The following is a 19,374-nucleotide window of genomic DNA, read 5'->3' on the forward strand; positions in this document are numbered from 1 at the left end:
GGCGACCGAACGCCGCCACCTCTGCCGGCGGCGGCGCGACACTTTGGCGGTGCTGCGACACTTCGGCGGCGGTCGACCGGGCCTCTCGTCGACGGTGTTCGGTCGATCCAGCGGCGCGGCGCCGGGGTCTAGTTTTTTTTCCAGGGGTGATCGTATCTACCCAGAGATCCTAGTATATTGTGAGATGGCCCATTCAAACGGAAATTAAAAGTTCTAGCGCCCTTTTCAAGTGACCATCAATATTGGAGGGCAGCTAGCTTCCCTGCTAAGCTCATTTTTTCACGCAGCCACCCAAACAAAATTTTGAGATAGCCATTGCTTGCAACGTGATTGAAAAATCTAGAAACTACTTTTTTAAGAACTTCCTAACCCCCCACGATCCCTTGGAAAAGGGCTACAAGTTATGAACTTTGCCCATTGTTTACACATTGAATTGGTTACTGGGAAGTATACAGACGTTTTCAGGGGGTATTTTTCTGGTGGGGAAGGAGGGAGGGGGTTACGTCGGAGGTTCTTTCCATTGAGGATTTGCCACGAGGAAAGAGAATTTTCCATGAAGGGGGTGCCGGATTTCCCAGCATTATTTAAAAAACTATCAGAAATTAAATAAAATAAACAAGTTTTTTCAACTGAAAGTAGTTAGCAACATTCAAACTTAAAACGAGTAGAAATTATTACATATATGAGGGGTTCGCCTCCTCGTCAATAGCTCGCTCATTACGCCAAAGTTGTTTTTAGTAAGTAACTTTAGTTCTTAGGTGTGTTCTATATAATTAACAAGTACCTCTTTTTTTTATTAAAGAAGCAATAAGACCAATACTCATCGAGATTTGTGAAGGGTGGGATAAATTTTTTCCATGAAAATATAAAAAGGCCATTTTCAAAATTATCGCTGGAGCCCCATTAGTTGTACCAGCTCAACTAGAATAAAAAGAAAGTTTCTATATTATTTGAAAAAAAAAACTGAGGTTTGGAATCGACAAGGAAAAAAATTAAAAAGAAAAAGCAAATATTTCACTTAGATGACCGATAACCAATTTTCGGTGATCGGGGTATAAGCAAATGATACCAATTCCGGAAAATACAGAGAGGAAGCATTGATTTTGTTATATTCGCTACATAAAGATGCAAACAAGGCATTTTTCAAAATCTCAAGGTTGATTTTGCTTGAGAAAAAACAAAACGTCAATCTAAAGCTATATTTCCATATCTAGGGGGGTAATTTTCCCCCTTCCTGTAGGTGCACCTGTATAGAACATGGTAAAAAACAAAACAAAACAATTATTAATTACAAATATAAAGAGTATTGTAATTCTAGTGATTTCTATTTAATAATCTAGTGATTTATATGTTAATTTTGTGATTTATTTTCCAAGAATCTAGTGATTTTTTTTGTTCTTTGGGTGGCAACCCTGGATACTACAATCCACAATACTAAAACGAAGCTTCTGGTATGATTCGTGAACCCCCCTCTTCCAAAAACTTCTGGGGAGTTCACGATGCCCGTCTTGCCTTTCCCATCTCTGTGGCGGTACACCTGTAAATGTAAACCTTATGCTACATAAGAAAAAATTCATAGGAGAGGCACTGTAGCCCCCCCCTATACCAATAATAAAGGATGAGACCAGAAATACTTCCATGAATAGAGGGGGATCAAAATATCAATTTCTAACACCCTTCTCTCTAGAATTCATTCTATGTTTATCTGAAGGCTAAAGGAGGGGTAAGATATCAGGGCATTAAAATACACCCTTTGAAGAATCTGCTTCTCTTCTCCCACCTACAAAATAACCCACCATCATAATAGCTGATGCACACTTACATATTATTGGTTCCAGTTTTACTAAATCATGAAGCACATCGGTAGAGATAAATGAAGCATTAAATAAATCTCAGAAATATTCTTCTTCATTAACAAGGAAGTAGTCACCCCGCAGCACTTTTAATCGGTCCTGGTTTAAATGAAAGGGGGATGAGAAATTAATTCCTACCCCCCGTACCACTTTCAATATTTATCTGAAGGCTATTGGAGATTTGGGCAGTGAGATGTGCTCTTTTAGGCGTCTGCCAACCCTCCCCACAGCTACACAATAATCCAACACCCTTCTTCATAACACCTGATGTGCAATTTTACTATTTTTGCATCTTTTTCGTTTGTCTTGGTTTCCCTTTGGCTGCTCAATTTTACGTTTGGGGAGAATTTCCAGGCTGGGGAGTTGTATCATGGTTACTGGAGGAGACGGGGAAATTTTCCGTGGGGTCTAATAGGGGGACTTTTCCGGGGAAATCGTGGCAGGGGATTTTCAGCGGGAATATTTTTTGAGATTTTTGAGGGATAAAATTTTCTGGGGGAATACGCTGGGCCCCATTATCTGCTATATTGGTATAATTATGACAATGAGTGTTTTGCTAAAAGAAATGAAGTAAATAAACAGAATAGGGGTAGAAAATCCCTTAAATGGCCTACAAAAACTAAAAGACTAATTTATAAGGAACTCAACAGTCTTTCATCGGCTATAATATCGATAACTCTTTATGTTCCCTAAAAAAAAAAAAAAAATCAAGCAAGCTCAGTTTAGTTTTCAGTTTGTGTTCAGTTTTATTTTGTATCCAGTTTTCAAATCTAATTTTGGCATTTTGTGTGAGTAGAGATTTTGCACTAATAATAAATAATTATAATTTATTTATAACCCACTTTTATACAAAACAAGCGGAGTAAAGCACACTAAAAAGGACTAAATCTTCAATTGGTTTAAATCTTAAATTGGTTTAAATCTTAAATTTTTTTGCATTCTTTTGTTTAAACGTATTTTTTAAGTATCGGATTAATGACTGAACAACTAGAATATAAATCTCACAGGGATTCAGTGCCCGATCTAAGGGATGGTATCTGGGGCAACAACCCTCCCCTCGAAAGTTGAAATTTAACTAATATCAGGGGTAGAGAGACAAAAATATAAATGAGAAAATCCAAGTCTCACACTGTAAAAAAAAATTGATTTCCAACAAAATGTCATTCAAATCCAATTAAAAAAAGTCAAAAAATCCAATTTTTCTGTTGAAATTGTGACTTGCTTATTGAATTCCAACAAATTATTGAAATTATTAAGGTTTATTCACGTTTCAGTAGAACAAATGTTATTTTCGACGCAAATAGATTATATTAATCAAAATGGTTTGGACTTCAACAGTAGATGGAAATTTATTGAATATCATATTGAATTTGGCTCTGATGCCACCTAAAGTGAGTTTATGTTCAAATGTTCTTATGAACATACATAAATTTATGTACAAACATGTTTAACTAATAATTAATATTTTAGAGCAATGGAAGAATATCATTTGAATTTTTTAAGCACTTATGATTATAAAATAGTTACGGTGTATTAATAAAAAAGAAACGATCTTTTTTGGCTTTTTTAAGTTATAGACAAGGTCAGACTTAATAAATATTACAATCATACTTGACAGGATTTTTTCTGTAGACTCTGTAGTATGATTACTTGGGTATGCTGGAAACCAACGATTTCACTAAACTTCATGATGAGTTGAAAAGTCCATTCCTGGCATTGACGGTCATTCCTGGCAGCTGTTAGAATATCCTACTAGTTTATTGTTCAACAAGATTGCACACTGTAAACAAAAATTATTTGAGATTTAACAAAAACTTTTTGTAATGTTTATCAACGGCAAAAATCCAGCAATCAAGTGCAACAGTAAAATCCAACAATCAAGAGATAAAGATCCAATAAGGATATTAAAATCCAACATGTTGTATTTGAAAATTCAATTCAGTTATGGAAATCCAACATTTTTGTTTCTCAACAGACTGAATATTCAATAATGATAATAGAATTCCATAATGGTCCCTAATATTCAATTTAAGCTGCTGAAATTCCAATTTTGCTGTTGGTAAATATTACAAACAATTTTTTTTTGAATCTCAAACAATTTTTTTTACAGTTCACTGGTATTCTCCCAAAACACTAGTTCTGAATCCAACACTGTGGGGCTGTCAAAATTCACCCAGAAGTTCTAAAATTTAACCATGAGATAGATTAAATGGAGTTATTTAGGGTGTAGAGCAGCATTTAAATCAGACTTACGTTTCCTGAAACGAAAAAGACTATCATTGTACAATAAACAATCATATCTGACATAAACATTATTCAAATAATTCGTGATAACGAACTGTAAGAAAGAAGCAACTTGAGCCCTTAGTAAACGAAAGTATACAATATGAATCCTAATAACAATTTAATATATCAATAGAATTGGCTTTGTTACGCCGATTTAAACTATATAAAATTCTATAATCTCACTCATCAAAAATACGAGTCTGAGAACATTCGCCTGATTTAAAAAAAAAGGAGAAACACTCCTAAAGAGTCAGTTGATTTCAGTAAAAATCCTACTGTCAAATTCAACATACCAGAGACCCCTACTGTAGAAGTTTCAAACTCATATCTATAAAAATGTGGAATTTGGTGGGATATAATCCAGCTCAAAATGAGTTAGATTTTAAGGTCAAATACGGATTTCAATTAAACTTTTTACTAGATTGAATTTGGATTCATTTGACCTAAAAATCATGGATAGTCGGCCGGTTTTTTGTTTGTAAACTAAATTACTTTTATTAAAAAATCTTAAGCCAGGTTAGTATGCAAGATATGGACTACGGAAAGAAAATATAAAATTTATAATGTATTTTTGAAAGATTGGCTTATTTAGCTTCTACTCAATGTAGAAGCAGAAGTTAAAAAAAGACTATAAGTTATATTCTGGTTTGTCCACAGGAATGTTTTGTCAGGGTCAATAATAAATAAAAATAAAAATTATTTTTGATAATTAAAATAAGAAATTCCTAGAAATTCAGACAAATTTTGAATCTCGGGAGGAATTCTTTGGGAATTAGCATATGGTTAGTTTTGAGCTTTTAAGGAAGAGAAGCGTTGTCAAATTTATCTGGTTAGTTTTAGTTATTTATATTTCCCATGATTCATGATTTATATTTTCATGATTCAGCGCGGTAATACAGACGAAAACATAATAACAGTTTACAAATTTTATAATTTGGAACAACCAAAAGGAAAATCTTTGAAAACTAGAATTTAAACCACAACAAACTGGTTCTCTCACACTCTGAATTTGATGATGTAATTTTAACCAAGATCACTTGTCCATTTTGGGGGCGTTTCCCCTTTTTCTCCAAGATCCGTCTAGTTGAGTGTGAACTCGATGAGCTTTTGAATTTGGAATCACCATAAGAAAAGCTGTTTCTTATGTATAAAAAATACTTTTTTCGTTTCGTTTTTTTTTTCACCCAGAGCCGAGTCGCACTATTCCGGGGTTGATTAGCATTAATTTCATTTGTTTTGACCTTGACAATTCTTCTTTAAATACTGAAAAAAGTTCCTTTATACGATACTTGTTCGATATCACGCTATTTTGATGACGTAAGGAAGGCAGGTGCAAAAGCCAATTGGCATATGAAGAATGAACACCGCATGGCTTTCTGTTCCCATTTCTTGAAGGTTTCCAAAAAAGAGACAGTGCGAGCCAATGATGCCAACACTTTGAAACAAAAAGTACCACAAATAGTCAGAAAAATTTACCAATAACCAAAAAGTTGTAACCTGTCCCAAATGTTTTGTTGCGTATTGCAAGAAGCGCAATAAGCGGATCGTCGGCAAAGTACAGTGCTATCTATAAAAACAATGTACCAGAAATTTTCTTTCGCTTTCTTTTTCCATCCCTTCGTTTCCCTTTTCCTTTCAAGACAGTACATCTGCTCCCACGTTATCTGAAGGAATTGTACGGAGTAACATATTCCTTCAGGCAAAAAAAGTGATTGTTTTCCCGCGATAAATGACTGTTTTAGGACCATAAACATCTGGAACCTGCCAGGAATTTGTCCCAAGTGACGATTTTCATAGAAAACAGGGGCTAAAATCAAATTTTAACCTTGCATTCTTATACAATATTTCCCAAAAGCTGTTGCTGGGACTTGTTGTTTACCACTGTCGAACCAAATTTCCACTGAGTTTCTAGATCTTTATTTTCGTTTACGTGTTTGATATAAACGAAAACCTTTCTGTCGATCAGATTGGAGCATTGTAACTGTCGCTGCCTCGACATCGGCGTTTTCTCTGTTAAGAATTTGCATGCAAATTCCCCTTTTCCCTTTTATGAGGATTTTGGAAGGGGGAAGCACTCCTGTAGCCCTTCCCTAATATATGCAAGTGCCTACAAACAATACACGTAAAACATATGGTTTGAAATTGGAAATGATCAAAGAAATGAACCTGGGGGTTATGGTCTAACGTGTATTCGAGATTTTAATGTTGAAACAATATTTTTCTCCGAAATACTTTTAAAACACACCTCTTTCCCCTTACAAGTTCGAGTCGGACAAAACCCCACAAATAGAAAAATAGAGGTCATGAATTTAACTATCTTTGAAATTACCTTAAACACTTAGAGAGCAGCATCAACGCCTTGCACAACCAAAATGTTTCAAATTTTGAAAATTTCAAATATTGTTTTGTGCAAAAATACAGCATACCATTACGATCATTTGAGAAACTTTACGTTATCCCAGGTTTCAACAACGACACACTACAAACACAGATGAAAAATGACAAACAATGTGACATTAAAAATCACTATCTGTCTCGGAAACCATGGTGACACTCGGTGTTAAAAATTTTCTGTACCTATTTCGCCAGTTGGTGTGTGTCACCATACTCATGGGGGGCTTGAAATCCCTTGTATTTGACTCATTTAGCACCCAAAAGAGCATTAAGGGTAGTAAAACCGAGTTGATTTCTCAATTTCGTTTTGGGTACTCCTATGTTAAACCAACTCTTTTATATACTGCTAGTTTGGTTAATGCTAATGAAATAAAATAAAATAGGATGAATATATAATAATGTAGAAACAAATATGGGCTATATTTTTGCACATTAGGGGGGGGGGGGGTAAAGCATAGCATATATTATTACGTAGACTAACCAAACCACGGTACCTCCCCCCCTAAACCCCAAAAAACAACAGTTTAAATATCGTAGACGCAATGAAAACCAGACTATAGGTTGCATTACCCTATAGCGGTGTCTTGAATTAAGCCGTCAAAAACAGGTTTTTGGTGACTGGTTTCCATTGCAGTATATAAAATACTAGGTTTAACATAAGAGTACCTCGATTTGTTTAAATAGACAGCTGAAAAAAACCTCTTTGAAAAAGCAGAAGAATATAGTAGGACAAGCATTTTCACCACCTTATCTTAAATTTCTGCTTACTTAAATTTGTTTCTGCAGGCTCCTTTTCCTTGATAAAAAGTTTCAAACTGACGAAATTCACCCTGGGTGCTTGGTTTTTGTTTTGATTTCAGACCACCAAGAATCCAGAGTTTTTATTTCGTTAGTGTTTGATTTTCAGTTGATAATACTTGATACATAGATATATGTTTTTACCTGACTATCGGAAGCCCGACATTAGTGCTAACAAAAAAGGTGCCTCCTTGTCTATTCTCTTGACTTCGTAATTCTCTTCTTGAATTCTCTGCTTGTCTATTCTATTGTTGTTTCGTAAGAAGTATTTTATATTTTGTAAAAAAGAATTGTGATTTCTTAGGATGTATTTTTGTTTTGTGAGAACTTTTTTTGGTTTTGTAAGAAGTATTTTTTTTTGTTTTGTAAGAAGTATTTTGTAAGAAGAATCTCTTATTTTTTAGGATGTATTTTTGTTTTGTGAGAATTACTTTTTGTTTTGTAAGAAGTATTTTGTATTTTGTAAAAAGAATTTTTGATTTATTAGAATATTTTTGTTTTGTAAGAACTATTTTTGTTTTGTTTTGTAAGAAGTATTTTGCATTTTTGTAACAAGTATTTTGTATTTTTTTAAAACAGTTTTTGATTGTTTAGGATATATTTTCGTTTTGTTGGATTTATTTTTTGTTTCTTAAGTAGTGTTTTGTATTTTGTAATAAGAATTTGTGATCTTTTAGGATGCAGTTTTGTTTTGTAGGAATAATTATTTTGTGTTTTGTAAGAAGTATTTTTTGTTTTGTAACAAGAATTTTGTTTTTTTTTGTAAAAATAATCTCTGATTTCTTAGGAGATAGTTATTTTGTAAGAATTAATTTTTGTTTTCTAAGTATTATTTCTTGTTTTATAACGATCATTTTGTACTTTGTAAGAAGAATTTGTGATCTTTTAGGATGTATTTTTGTTTCCTAAGAAGTATTTTGTATTTTGTAATAATAAATTGTGATTTCTTATGATTTATTTTTGTTTTGTAAGAATAAATTTTTTTCTTTGTAAGAAGTATTTTGTATTTTTTATGAACAATTTCTGATTTTTTAGGATGTGTTTTTGTTTTGTAAAAGTTAATTTTGTTTTGTAAGAAGTATTCTGTATCTTGTAAGAAGAAGTTGTGATTGGTTAGGATGTATTTTTCTACTATGAGAATTTTTTTTGCTTTATAAATTTTTTTTTGTTTTGTAACAAGTATTTTGTATTTTATAAGAACAGTTTGCTATTGTTTAGGATGTATTTACGTTTTCTAAGCATTATTTTTTGTTTCGTAAGAAGTATTTGTATTTGTAATAAGAATCTGTGATTTATTAAGATGTATTTATGTTTTTGGAGAATTATTGTTTTGCTTTGTAAGAAGTATTTTTAGTTTTGTGACAAATATTTTGTATTTTGTAAGACAGTTTGTGATATTTTTAAATGTATTTTCATTTTGTAAGGATTATTTTATGTTTTGTAAGAAGTATTTTGTATGATGAAATAAAAATTTGTGATTTCTTAGGATGTATTTTTGTTTTGTAAGAATTATTTTCTTGCTTTGTAAGAAGTATGTTTTGATTTGTAAGAAGTATTTTGTAAGAAAAATTTGTGATTTATTAGGATGTATTCTGTTTTTTTTAAGAATTCTTTGTTTCTTAAGAAGTATTTTGTATTTTGTAACAAGTATTTTTTATAGTGTATGAACAGTTTGTGATTGTTTAGGAGGTATTTTTGTTTTGTATGAATTATTTTATATTTCGTAAGAAGTATTTCCTATTTTATAATAACAATTGGTGATCTTTTAGGATTTATCTTATTTGTAAGAATAACTTTTTTTTGCAAGAAGTATTTTGTATTTTGTAAGACGAATCTGTGATCTTTAAGGCTGTATTGTTTTTTTTGTAAGAATTATTTTTTGTTTTGTAAGAAGTATTTTGAATGATGTAATAAGAATTTTGGATTTCTTAGGATGTATTTTTGTTTTGTAAGAATTGTTCTTTGCTTTGTAAGAAGTATTTTTTTTATTTTGTAAGAAGAACTTTGTTTTTTGTAAAAACAATCTCTGATTTTTTAGGATGTAGTTTTCGTTTTGTAGGAACATTTTTTGTTTTTTTGTGAAGACGAATTTGTGATCTTCAAGGATGTATTGTTTTTTGTAAGAATTATTTTTTGTTTTGTAAGAAGTATTTTGAATGATGTATTAAGAATTTTGGATTTCTTAGGATGTATTTTTGTTTTGTAAAAATTATTTTTTGCTTTGTAAGAAGTATTTTTTTTATTTTGTAAGAAGAACTTTGTTTTTTGTAAAAACAATCTCTGATTTTTTAGGCTGTATTTTTTGTTTTGTAGGAATATTTTTTTGTTTTTTAAGAAGTATTTTTTGTGTTGTAACTAGTAGTTTTTATTTTGTGTGAACAGTTTGTGATTGTTTAAGATATATTTTCGTTTTGTAAGAATTATTGTTTTTAAGAAGTATTTTTTATTTTTTTAAAAGAATGTGTAATCTTTTAGGATGTATTTTTTTTAAAGAATTATATTTTGTTTTGTAAGAAGTATTTTTTGTTTTGTAACAAGTAGTTTAAGTTTTTGTTAGAACACTTTGTGACTGCTGAGGATGTATTTTAGTTTTGTAAGAATTATTTTTGCTTTGTAAGAATTATTTTTTGTTTTGGAACAAGTATTATATGTTTTGTAAGAATAATCTCTGATTTTTTTATATTTTTGTTTTTTTTTAAATTATTTTTGTTTTATATTACGTATTTTGTATTTTGTAATAAGAATTTGTGATTTCTAAGGATGTGAGCTGGAGGGTGTCATCGGGCTGGTAAATTGTGCCACACTTGCCTCAGTTGCCAGAAGACATCAGAAGAAACATTAATGGGGATTTTCATTAAGTTTAAACGATCGATTCTAGTGTAAATAGATATTTTGGAGGAAAATGTCCGAAAAATTCCATATGTGTGATAATGGTTGCCAAAGGGCGCCTTGTGTCAGCCATTGAGTGTCATAGGCTCTAAGTCGCCATGGAAGATCGCAATCTAATAATGAAACGGGAAGTTTCCGCTGTTCCAATAAAAGCCATCGTTATTTTTAGTTTATAAAGTTATTTTTGTGGGACGAATATTGAAAACACTTAGGTGTAATAATGTGCGTCAGAGAGAGGTCATTTACCAGCCATAGATTACCACGGAGGCAGCTGCATACACACTCTTCGAATCGGGGGAACTTGAAGTTGAATTGGCGGAATCGGAATTGTGGAATCGGAGGGCAGATGTGGGGAATACGGAGCTGATGCAACTGGAGCCGGATTTGGCATTGGGATCGGAGCGAGCATAGTGCGAACTGGAATTGGTTGAATTTGGGTGGAAGCTAGCAGAATCGTAGCGGGTACCGATATAACTGGATTCAGAAGTGGGGGAAGTGAAATCGCATATCACTTTAATAAAAAAATAAATATAAATGTCTTAGGAATGATGAGGGGTGCCAGAGGGCCAGTCATAGTGTGGCACGAAGGTGTGAAATGACATGGTGTGAAATGACATGGTGTATCACGTTCGAGGTGGCTTGTGAGAAACACGAACCTGATAAATTTATTTTTCTCTAAGGTTAGCAAGTCTTTCCATGTCTCTTATTTTATTTCAAATTTTGTCGGAAATCTTGCCGTTATACCCAAATACCTATTTTCTTAACATATATCCCTGAGAACTACAGTGGGAAAAAGGAGACAAAAAAGAGACTTTTAAATTAAAAGTATAAATAAAGTATTATGGGAGGCCTAAAAATTTCAGAGGAGAAATTTTCAAAATATAATAGTATACTCTAAAGTATAATAGGAATGGAAGCTTGGCTTTATGCTAGTACCTTTATCAACATGCTACCTACAACCAGAATAAATAGATTGTATTGCCGTTTTTCGTGAAACACAAAAATTTTCTGTTTATCAGAATTACCATTAGGTGGCTCTTTACACCTTTTTTGTGTAATACACAATTAGATGGCGGTATCGTTAATAGTAGCAAATAAAGTGGCAAATTTTCAAATATCCAGTGCATAGACTTCTACAATTGTATATACTTCTTGATTCTAATTTCTTAAAACTAGTTTTCTCAAATGAAAGGTACTAGCGACATTAAAACCTGTAAGTCAACTATTTTTACTTAAAAATCCTATCTCTACCCCTTTTAAAACTGTTAAAACTTTTAATTAATAGTGAATATAATATGAAAATGAAACCCGAATACTTTGGTTTCATATCTTTGAATCTTTGTTAACGAAGAAAAATAAACTAGACTAAAAACATCTGAAATATGCACAATCAGCCAAAAACACATATCTGGTAATTATTTTCTATTTTCATACAATGGTATGATAATGAAGCGGAATTTACAACAGAGGCTGAAATAAACATATAGACAACAATAAAAAAACTTTTATCTTAAAAATTTTTAACGTTGTTTGCCGAAAGTGTTGAAAACTCCTGTCAATGATGTAACACTGCACACCAAGGACCAAAAACGACCTGGCAATCAATTTGAATCAATAAAAGGGACTAAACTGACACTAACGGAGAAAGTCAACACACACAAAAAAAAAATTAATCCATACAGGAAACAAGAAAATCTACATCTGAAAATTTTTTAAGGTTATTTTTGCAAGAAGTGCTAAACACTCTTGCCATTGATACATATACTACCCATAAACAAAACTCAAAGAGATGTGAAAATGAATCTGGAACTACAAAAGAGGCTAAAACACAACACCCGATACTAAGAATTAAATAAGACATACAAAACACAACAAGGAAATCATTTTTTTCCCATGGGCGACAGTGATGTGTTCGCTTTTTTTTGGTGCTTTTATTTTTCTTCGTCGCTAGTGTGGCAATGGAACATCATAGAGAGCTGTTTATGGGCTAATTTTAAGTATAATTTTATATTTAATCGTTTTTTTATAAATTTGACTTGATAACGACATCATAAAGTACTATATGGCACCCAGAAAGTGTAATTTAAATTTTATTTCCGGGATGAAAAGAATGGGCAAGGTCCTGGAACATAATAGAAATTAGCTTATGGGACCTTTTTAAAGTAAATTTTTATATTTAATCGTTTTTCATAAGCTTAACTTGATAACGCCATCACAAAATGCCGTGTGAGACCCAAAAATAGCACTTCGGGTGCTCTTTCTGGAATGGAAAGGCTTGGAAAAATGAAAAGTATACTATGATAATATCCATCATTTGAAACCCTATTTCTGAGATTTATAGTACTAAGCTTTTTTGACTTTTTAGATAGTTAAAACCATGTCATAAAATTACTAATTTGATGGCTGGTAAAAGACTAGTGAAAGTTTTATGGATTATTCTTTTATTTTCTTTAGGACACTTAAGGGTTTTTCCTGTTTACATTTTTGTTTCGCTGTTTGAGTCTCCCCTAATTACCAACTCTTGACAAATGCTTAGTCTAGTTCTATATATTTTTCTACAAGCTCAGCATTTTAAGGAATGTTGTAATTTTTATTCAGTTATCTGTCATTAAAAAGAAGTCATTCACAAACTAAATATAGCAAAAACTTTCGATACTGCTTACCTCAAATATTTTCTTGATAGCTTTAATAAAATATTTCCAAATAAAAAAAATGCATGTCCCACGGAAACCCCAGCACTGTATATTAGATAAATGATCAATGAGTTTGCAATTGAAGTTAATAATTCCAAATTGCTCAAGTGACAGCATGCAATATTATAATTACTTCCTGGTCATGTCAAAGAACAAAAATTGGAAGACAGATATATTTTGCTGGTTTTTTCTGTAGTTATATCTTTGTCCTGTCTATTTTTTCTGCTTTATTTTTATTGTATTTAACTTTTTAGATTTTGTAAAGAGAACAACCTTTTAACACACATTAAAAAAAATTCCAAGACATCAAAGGACAACCAGGGTGGTTACTTATAGGATGGGTTATAGGAAAAAATATCCCGTCTATGTTTCAAAAATATCTTTTTAGGCATCGTCATTGAAAAAAATCCCTCCTTTGGATCTTTTATCCTCATTAAGAAAATGGAAGAAAATCTTGCCTTCCCCTACATTTTCGTTAATGTTTATGGGAACAATATGGAAACCTAAGACGGAAACAGAAAAAAATAAGCTAATCTTCAGCTTAAAGAACTGAAGATTGAGAGGAAAGGCAGCTGAAATCTTATTTAGAATACGTTGGCCCTATTTTAGCCACATCAATCATTGCAGCGCATAATGGTGGGTAACGACAGCTAATCTTTTCTTCTTTAAAAGTGTATCAAAAGTAAATGGTTTTGTTTATGGGTGGTTTATGAATATACCTATTAATATTAGAATTTAAAGATGTTTGTACTTCTGAGAGGACGTGGGATTAAAGAAAATGTTTGAAGGAGCCTTTTGACAAGATCTTTCGAATGTCTTTCGACACAATCACCCATGAAAAAAATCCCCCTCCCGCTTCAATAAAAAATACCTAAGGGGGTTCTTATGTCCTAAAAATTTAAATATTCAAATTATAAGCCTCTCATTTTCATGAGGGCGGGGCTGCCTCTAGGAAATTTTGATTTTGAGGGGAATGTATTTTCCCACACCCCAAAAGTGTAGATGAAAACACAAATGTTGACACAAACTCAAAATATTTAATCTAGGGAAATGGACACTACTTGAAAAAACGTTTGAATTATATGAAAATTTAAGAAAATATAAGGGACAATTGCAAAAACCTTGACATTTTTGGGGTGGCTCTCCAACTCAGAGGTCCATACCTGTGTCTTCTCCCCAGCAATTCCCACTCCTATTCCCTTCCTCTATTAAGATTATGTTACGCACTTAATATTCCATATTATACTCACAATCTATCCAAATAAGGAGACTGTAACCCACCTATCTTTAACAGCCATTCTAAATCCTTAGTTTAAACGGACTTCTTCTAATAAAGAGAGGCTAGGGAGTAATTTATCCTTCTCCTCAAGTGCATCTTAACAGTCTTTCATACAAATTGGCTTATAAGAGTTTACAAGAATATTCAGCAAAAGAAAACAGATTTCGCGTTCATACAAGAGAGTGTAGTGAGGCATTGGTGACACTTCGTCAAAAGCGAAGTGATCACTGGTCTGAGAAAGCTCACGACCGAATTCTAGCAGCGAGTTCCGACTTGCATGCAGCAGACGTGGAATACCATAAGACATGTTACTGCAACTATTCATCTGGGAGGAATCTCCCTTTGAAATGTAAGGGAAATCCAACAAATACACAAAAGAGAGAACGTTAGGAGAGCAAGCATGAGTCAAAAGCAAGAATTGAAGATGTGCTGCGACTCTTTGAAGCGATTGATCATGAACATGTTATAGATTGTGATTTGGTTAACATGATGAGTGAGTTTTCCGGTGAAGAAGATCTCATCAACATGAACTCATCAACTCATCAGCATGATGAGTGAGAGCTCGTCAAGAAGAAGTTTGTTGATGGAGTAGTGGTTGCATGAGCCACCGGTAAGGCTAGTGTTGTCACATTAAGGTCCACTGGCGCATGCCATACTGCAAAACTTTTATGCACAGCCAAATGGTAGGAACAAAACAAAAAACAAGGAACAGTATTAGTGCGGCTTCTGAGCTGTTTAATAGCGACATAGAGTGTATTCAACTAGATATGAATGAATATATTAAGACATACATTCTGATATTCTTGAAGAGAATTTGAACTACCTGCTATAAACTCTGAAATCCTTCGAGGAGAGCCTGTTCGTTGACATAATTACTAAGCTGAAAGTAGCTACCATTCGCCAAAGCATCATGCAAAACTCTCGAATTAGGACCAATAACCCTCCTTTTCAACTAGGACTCGCTGTAAAGGTTCATCATCAGCAAGAATGCCGCTAACTAGTTGACACTCTCTGCACTATGGACATCTATCCATCTTACTACGAGACTAGTTTATGTGAGCAAAATGCTTCAGTTATATGCTTCACATCTATCCATATATATATATATATATATATATATATATATATATATATATATATATATATATATATATATAATCAATTTACTAACCAATTTACTGAAAACCAATTTACTATCCTTATTTGGGAATGAATCTTGAGCTCTTCCTGTTGCGAAATGCTCCCTTCCATTTTTACTTTAAAGAAAATTCAAAGGTACTACAAATGGAAAAATGAATCATTATGTGACAAAATTTGCATTTTGGGGCAAAGTTTAATGTTGCAAAGTTCAGTGTCCTCCATTAAAGTGGTTGCTCAACTTTAATTGCTAAATAGTGGGGGCTGTTCAAACCATGATATATGAAAAAGAGACAATAATAAGAATGTGTTAGTTTAGCATGTATTTTTGATTATTTATAATTCATCCATAAATGTTCACAATTAGTTTTTTTTACCATGTAGTAAATACTTATAAATTACGGAACTACAGTTTAACTAGATATATAATTATAGCTAGTTGGACTTTAATTGTTCCAAAACTAAATTATGACAAGTCAAATTATAATTCCACTAGCTATGATCTCATCAAACAATGTGGTAGCATGTTAGAGCAACTTTTAACTCAAACAAGGAAAAAAAAGACATAAGGCCTTAGGTAAGGACATGAATTTATATATTTAGTTTTGGGAGGAAATGATTAAACTGAAAGGATTTATCAAATAAAACAAATTCATATTGAAGTAAAGAACGCATTAAGACTCAAAACAAACAGATCTTCTTCCAAATATGAGGGTTTGCCACCTCCTCGTCCCTTCTCTTTAATCTGAAGTTTTATTGTGTTTTACTGAAAACATTTATAAGTGCAACAAATATACTTATTGGGTAATTGCAAGTGCTTTATTTACTAATTACCTTTGGAAATATTTGAATTGTAAATTTTAGTTTTTGAAACAAATACAAAGCAATAAGTACTTCAATTCTTGACGCATCGTGAATTTTATTTTATCGCATTTCAATTGCTCTTGTGCATGAGCAGTCACTGTTAAAGCATTGTGGACAAAAATCCAAACTTTAGCGTAAATAATAGAGGATTGAGGAGGCAATAGATCTTCTCATAAAAAAGGTAATTACTAATCGTTCTGAAACTAACTGTTGCTCTTTTTTTCACGTTGAATGGCTTTTTTATTTAATTTCTGTTGGATTTTAATCCCATACCTGGGGGTACCTAAAATACGAGGAAGTTGGCTGCTCCGACAAGCCTCACTCTTTACATTAATTAATAAAAAAACAAAGTTTTTCCGAGGGAAGCAAAGAGCGAAGTTAAAACTTAGAACGGACAAAAATTATTACTTCACAGCCTATTTAATATATATTAATATAACTAGTACAAATAAACCAACTAATTATGTTTCCCTATGCTTTTATGATTATACAGCACTAGCGCTTTACTGAAAACACAAAATAATATAGGAGCTTTGGTGGAGTAAAAGCAAACCAATTAAGGACACCTTTTATAGAATCAAAATATTATCAATCCCTTTTAAGATAAAGCAACAATCCATTTTAGGATTTTCTTTATTGTTTTTACGTTTAATTTGGTATCACTTCTGCATAATGGCTCAGTTCAATGACTGGCTCTCGTTTTGGTTTTTAAAAGGACATGTCATGATTAGTTTGTGCACAAGTTGAAAGTAAGGCTATTTTGATAGTATTGTAAATATAGACAAGCTTTAGAATTTTTGTCATAGCTGCGAATTCACTCTTGTATAGAAAGAAATGATCAGATATGCAAATTTAACGTTATGTCTCATACGATCTCCATTTCAAGTGATACTAAAACATAGTTCTTACAATTTAAGACTGTATATTGCCCACTATTGGTATTATAGCTGGTGAGAGCAAAGTGCTGCTTGATAAATCAATCCAATATTTCTGTATGCTGTTCAATTACTTCGCGGTTATTGAAAAATATTTAGTTTTGCGCTTATGTTTTTAAGATAATTTCAATCGTATGCTGAAAGTTACTAATGCCACAACTGGTATAAGACTATGAAAAGCTTTAAAGATTCGTTTAGTGTTGTCAGGCTACATACTCGCTTTTGACTCTTAAATCAATAATCCTGTTTTTTATACTTGACTTTTGTGTTTTCAGTAAAGCGCTAGTTTTGTATAATCATAAAAGCATAGGGAAACATAATTAGTTGGTTTATTTGTACTAGTTACATTAATATGTATTAAATAGGCTGTGAAGTAATAATTTTTTGTCTGTTTTAAAATTCAACTTCACTCTTTGCCTCCCTCGGAAAAACTTTGTTTTTTTTTTAAATTAATTTGATAATAACCAAGATAAACTGTCACCAATAACAACTGATTCATTACTAGATGCGATTAATTCTCTAAAACCATTGAAAGCTCCTGGCTTAGAAGGTATTATCAATATAGTTATTAAAAAAAAATTCTTATGTCTTGGCTCCCACTTTACTTAAAATATATAATGCATGTTTGAATATGAAGTATTTTCCAAGGGATTGGAAAAAAGCTAAAATTATAGTAATTCCTAAACGAGGGAAAATTAATGACCGTTTACCGTCTTCTTATCGACCCATCAGCTTGATACCAGTTTTTGCTAAAATATTTGAAAGAATCCTATCATATATCTTGAATAATTAAAGTATTAATAAGTACTGGATTTCTAATAACCAGTTTGGATTTGTTAAAGGTAAATCAACAGTAGATGCTCTGGATAAACTCGTCACAAGAGTGGAAGAAAATAAAAAGTTGAAGAAATTTACACTTTGCCTTCTCTTTGATATTAAAGGTGCCTTCGACAACGCATGGCAGCCTGGGATTTTAAAAAAAGTTATTAGATTTAGGTTGCACCACTCCTCTAGCTTTTTTGATTAAAATTTATCTATCAGATCGATCAGTTTCTTATGGTGATAAAGCTGATAATATAAATTGTATCCTTCAAAAATCTTGCCCACAAGGAAGCATACTCTCTCCGTTCTTATGGTCTTTTAAATAAAAAAAAAATTTTTTTTTACTGAAAGTAAGGAACGACGTTAGAACTTAAAACGAACAGAAATTGTTCCGTATATGAAAGGGGCTGTCCCCTCCTCAACGCCTCGCTCTTTATGCTAAAGTTTTTTATTGTTTAAAAAAAAATAGAGTCGTGAGAAAATCAAACTTTAGCGTAAAGAGCGAGGTGTTGAGGAGGAGACCGTCCCTTTCATATACGGAATAATTTCTGTTAGTTTTAAGTTTTAACGTCGTTCCTTACTTTCAGTGAAAAAAAAACTTGTTTTTTTATTTAATTTTTGAAAGTTTTTGAATTAATGCAGGTTTTGATTTTGGCTCACCATACATGAATAATTAAACAAAATTTGCAAATTAATTTTACTTTTTGTAATGCAGGTTTGATTTTGGCTCACCGTACATGAATAATTAAACAAAATTTGCACATTAATTTTACTGTTATTTGGTTAAATGGCTTTCTCGAAACTTGTTTAATTTTATTTACAAACGTTTTTTGCTTAACTTACGTATTAACTTACGAATTAACTTACGTAACGAACTTCTATATTCATATATTTTTAATACGTATATTAGGGGGCTCGCCCAATAGTCAATACCTTGGTCTTTAAGCTAAAGTTCGAATTTTGTTTCAATTCTTTAAAAATGACCCCTTAATCAAAAAAATCTTTGGCTTAAAGAGCTAGGTATTGACTAGGGGGTGAACCCAATCATACACGCAATATTTTCTGTTCGTTTTAAGTTTTGATGTTACTCCTTTATTTGGTTAAATGGCTTTCTCGAAACTTGTTTAATTTTATTTACAAACGTTATTTACTTAACTTACGTATTAACTTACGAATTAACTTACGTAACGAACTTCTATATTCATATATTTTTAATACGTATATTAGGGGGCTCGCCCCCTAGTCAATACCTTGGTCTTTAAGCTAAAGTTCGAATTTTGTTTCAATTCTTTAAAAATGACCCCTTAATCACAAAAATCTTTGGCTTAAAGAGCTGGGTATTGACTAGGGGGTGAACCCAATCATACACGCAATATTTTCTGTTCGTTTTAAGTTTTGATGTTACTCCTTATTTTCAGTTGGAA

At 32.2% G+C, this 19,374-nt stretch overlaps 1 protein-coding gene across 1 annotated transcript in view; it reads right to left on the reverse strand.

Moving 5' to 3' along the window:
* Positions 1-3,909: 3,909 nt before the first annotated feature.
* Positions 3,910-19,374, reverse strand: part of LOC148941897 (uncharacterized) — a 34,415-nt gene continuing 18,950 nt past the window's right edge. The window contains exon 2 of the mRNA XM_089103547.1: positions 3,910-4,111. Coding sequence (XP_088959673.1) covers positions 4,092-4,111 — 20 coding nt within the window. The 3' untranslated portion in view covers positions 3,910-4,091. The remainder of the gene's footprint in view (positions 4,112-19,374) is intronic.

Source organism: Artemia sp. Qi Xiang Cuo, chromosome 17 (genome assembly GCF_049724085.1).
Source record: "Artemia sp. Qi Xiang Cuo chromosome 17, ASM4972408v1, whole genome shotgun sequence".
In the NCBI taxonomy this organism is placed as follows: Eukaryota; Metazoa; Arthropoda; class Branchiopoda; order Anostraca; family Artemiidae; genus Artemia; species Artemia sp. Qi Xiang Cuo.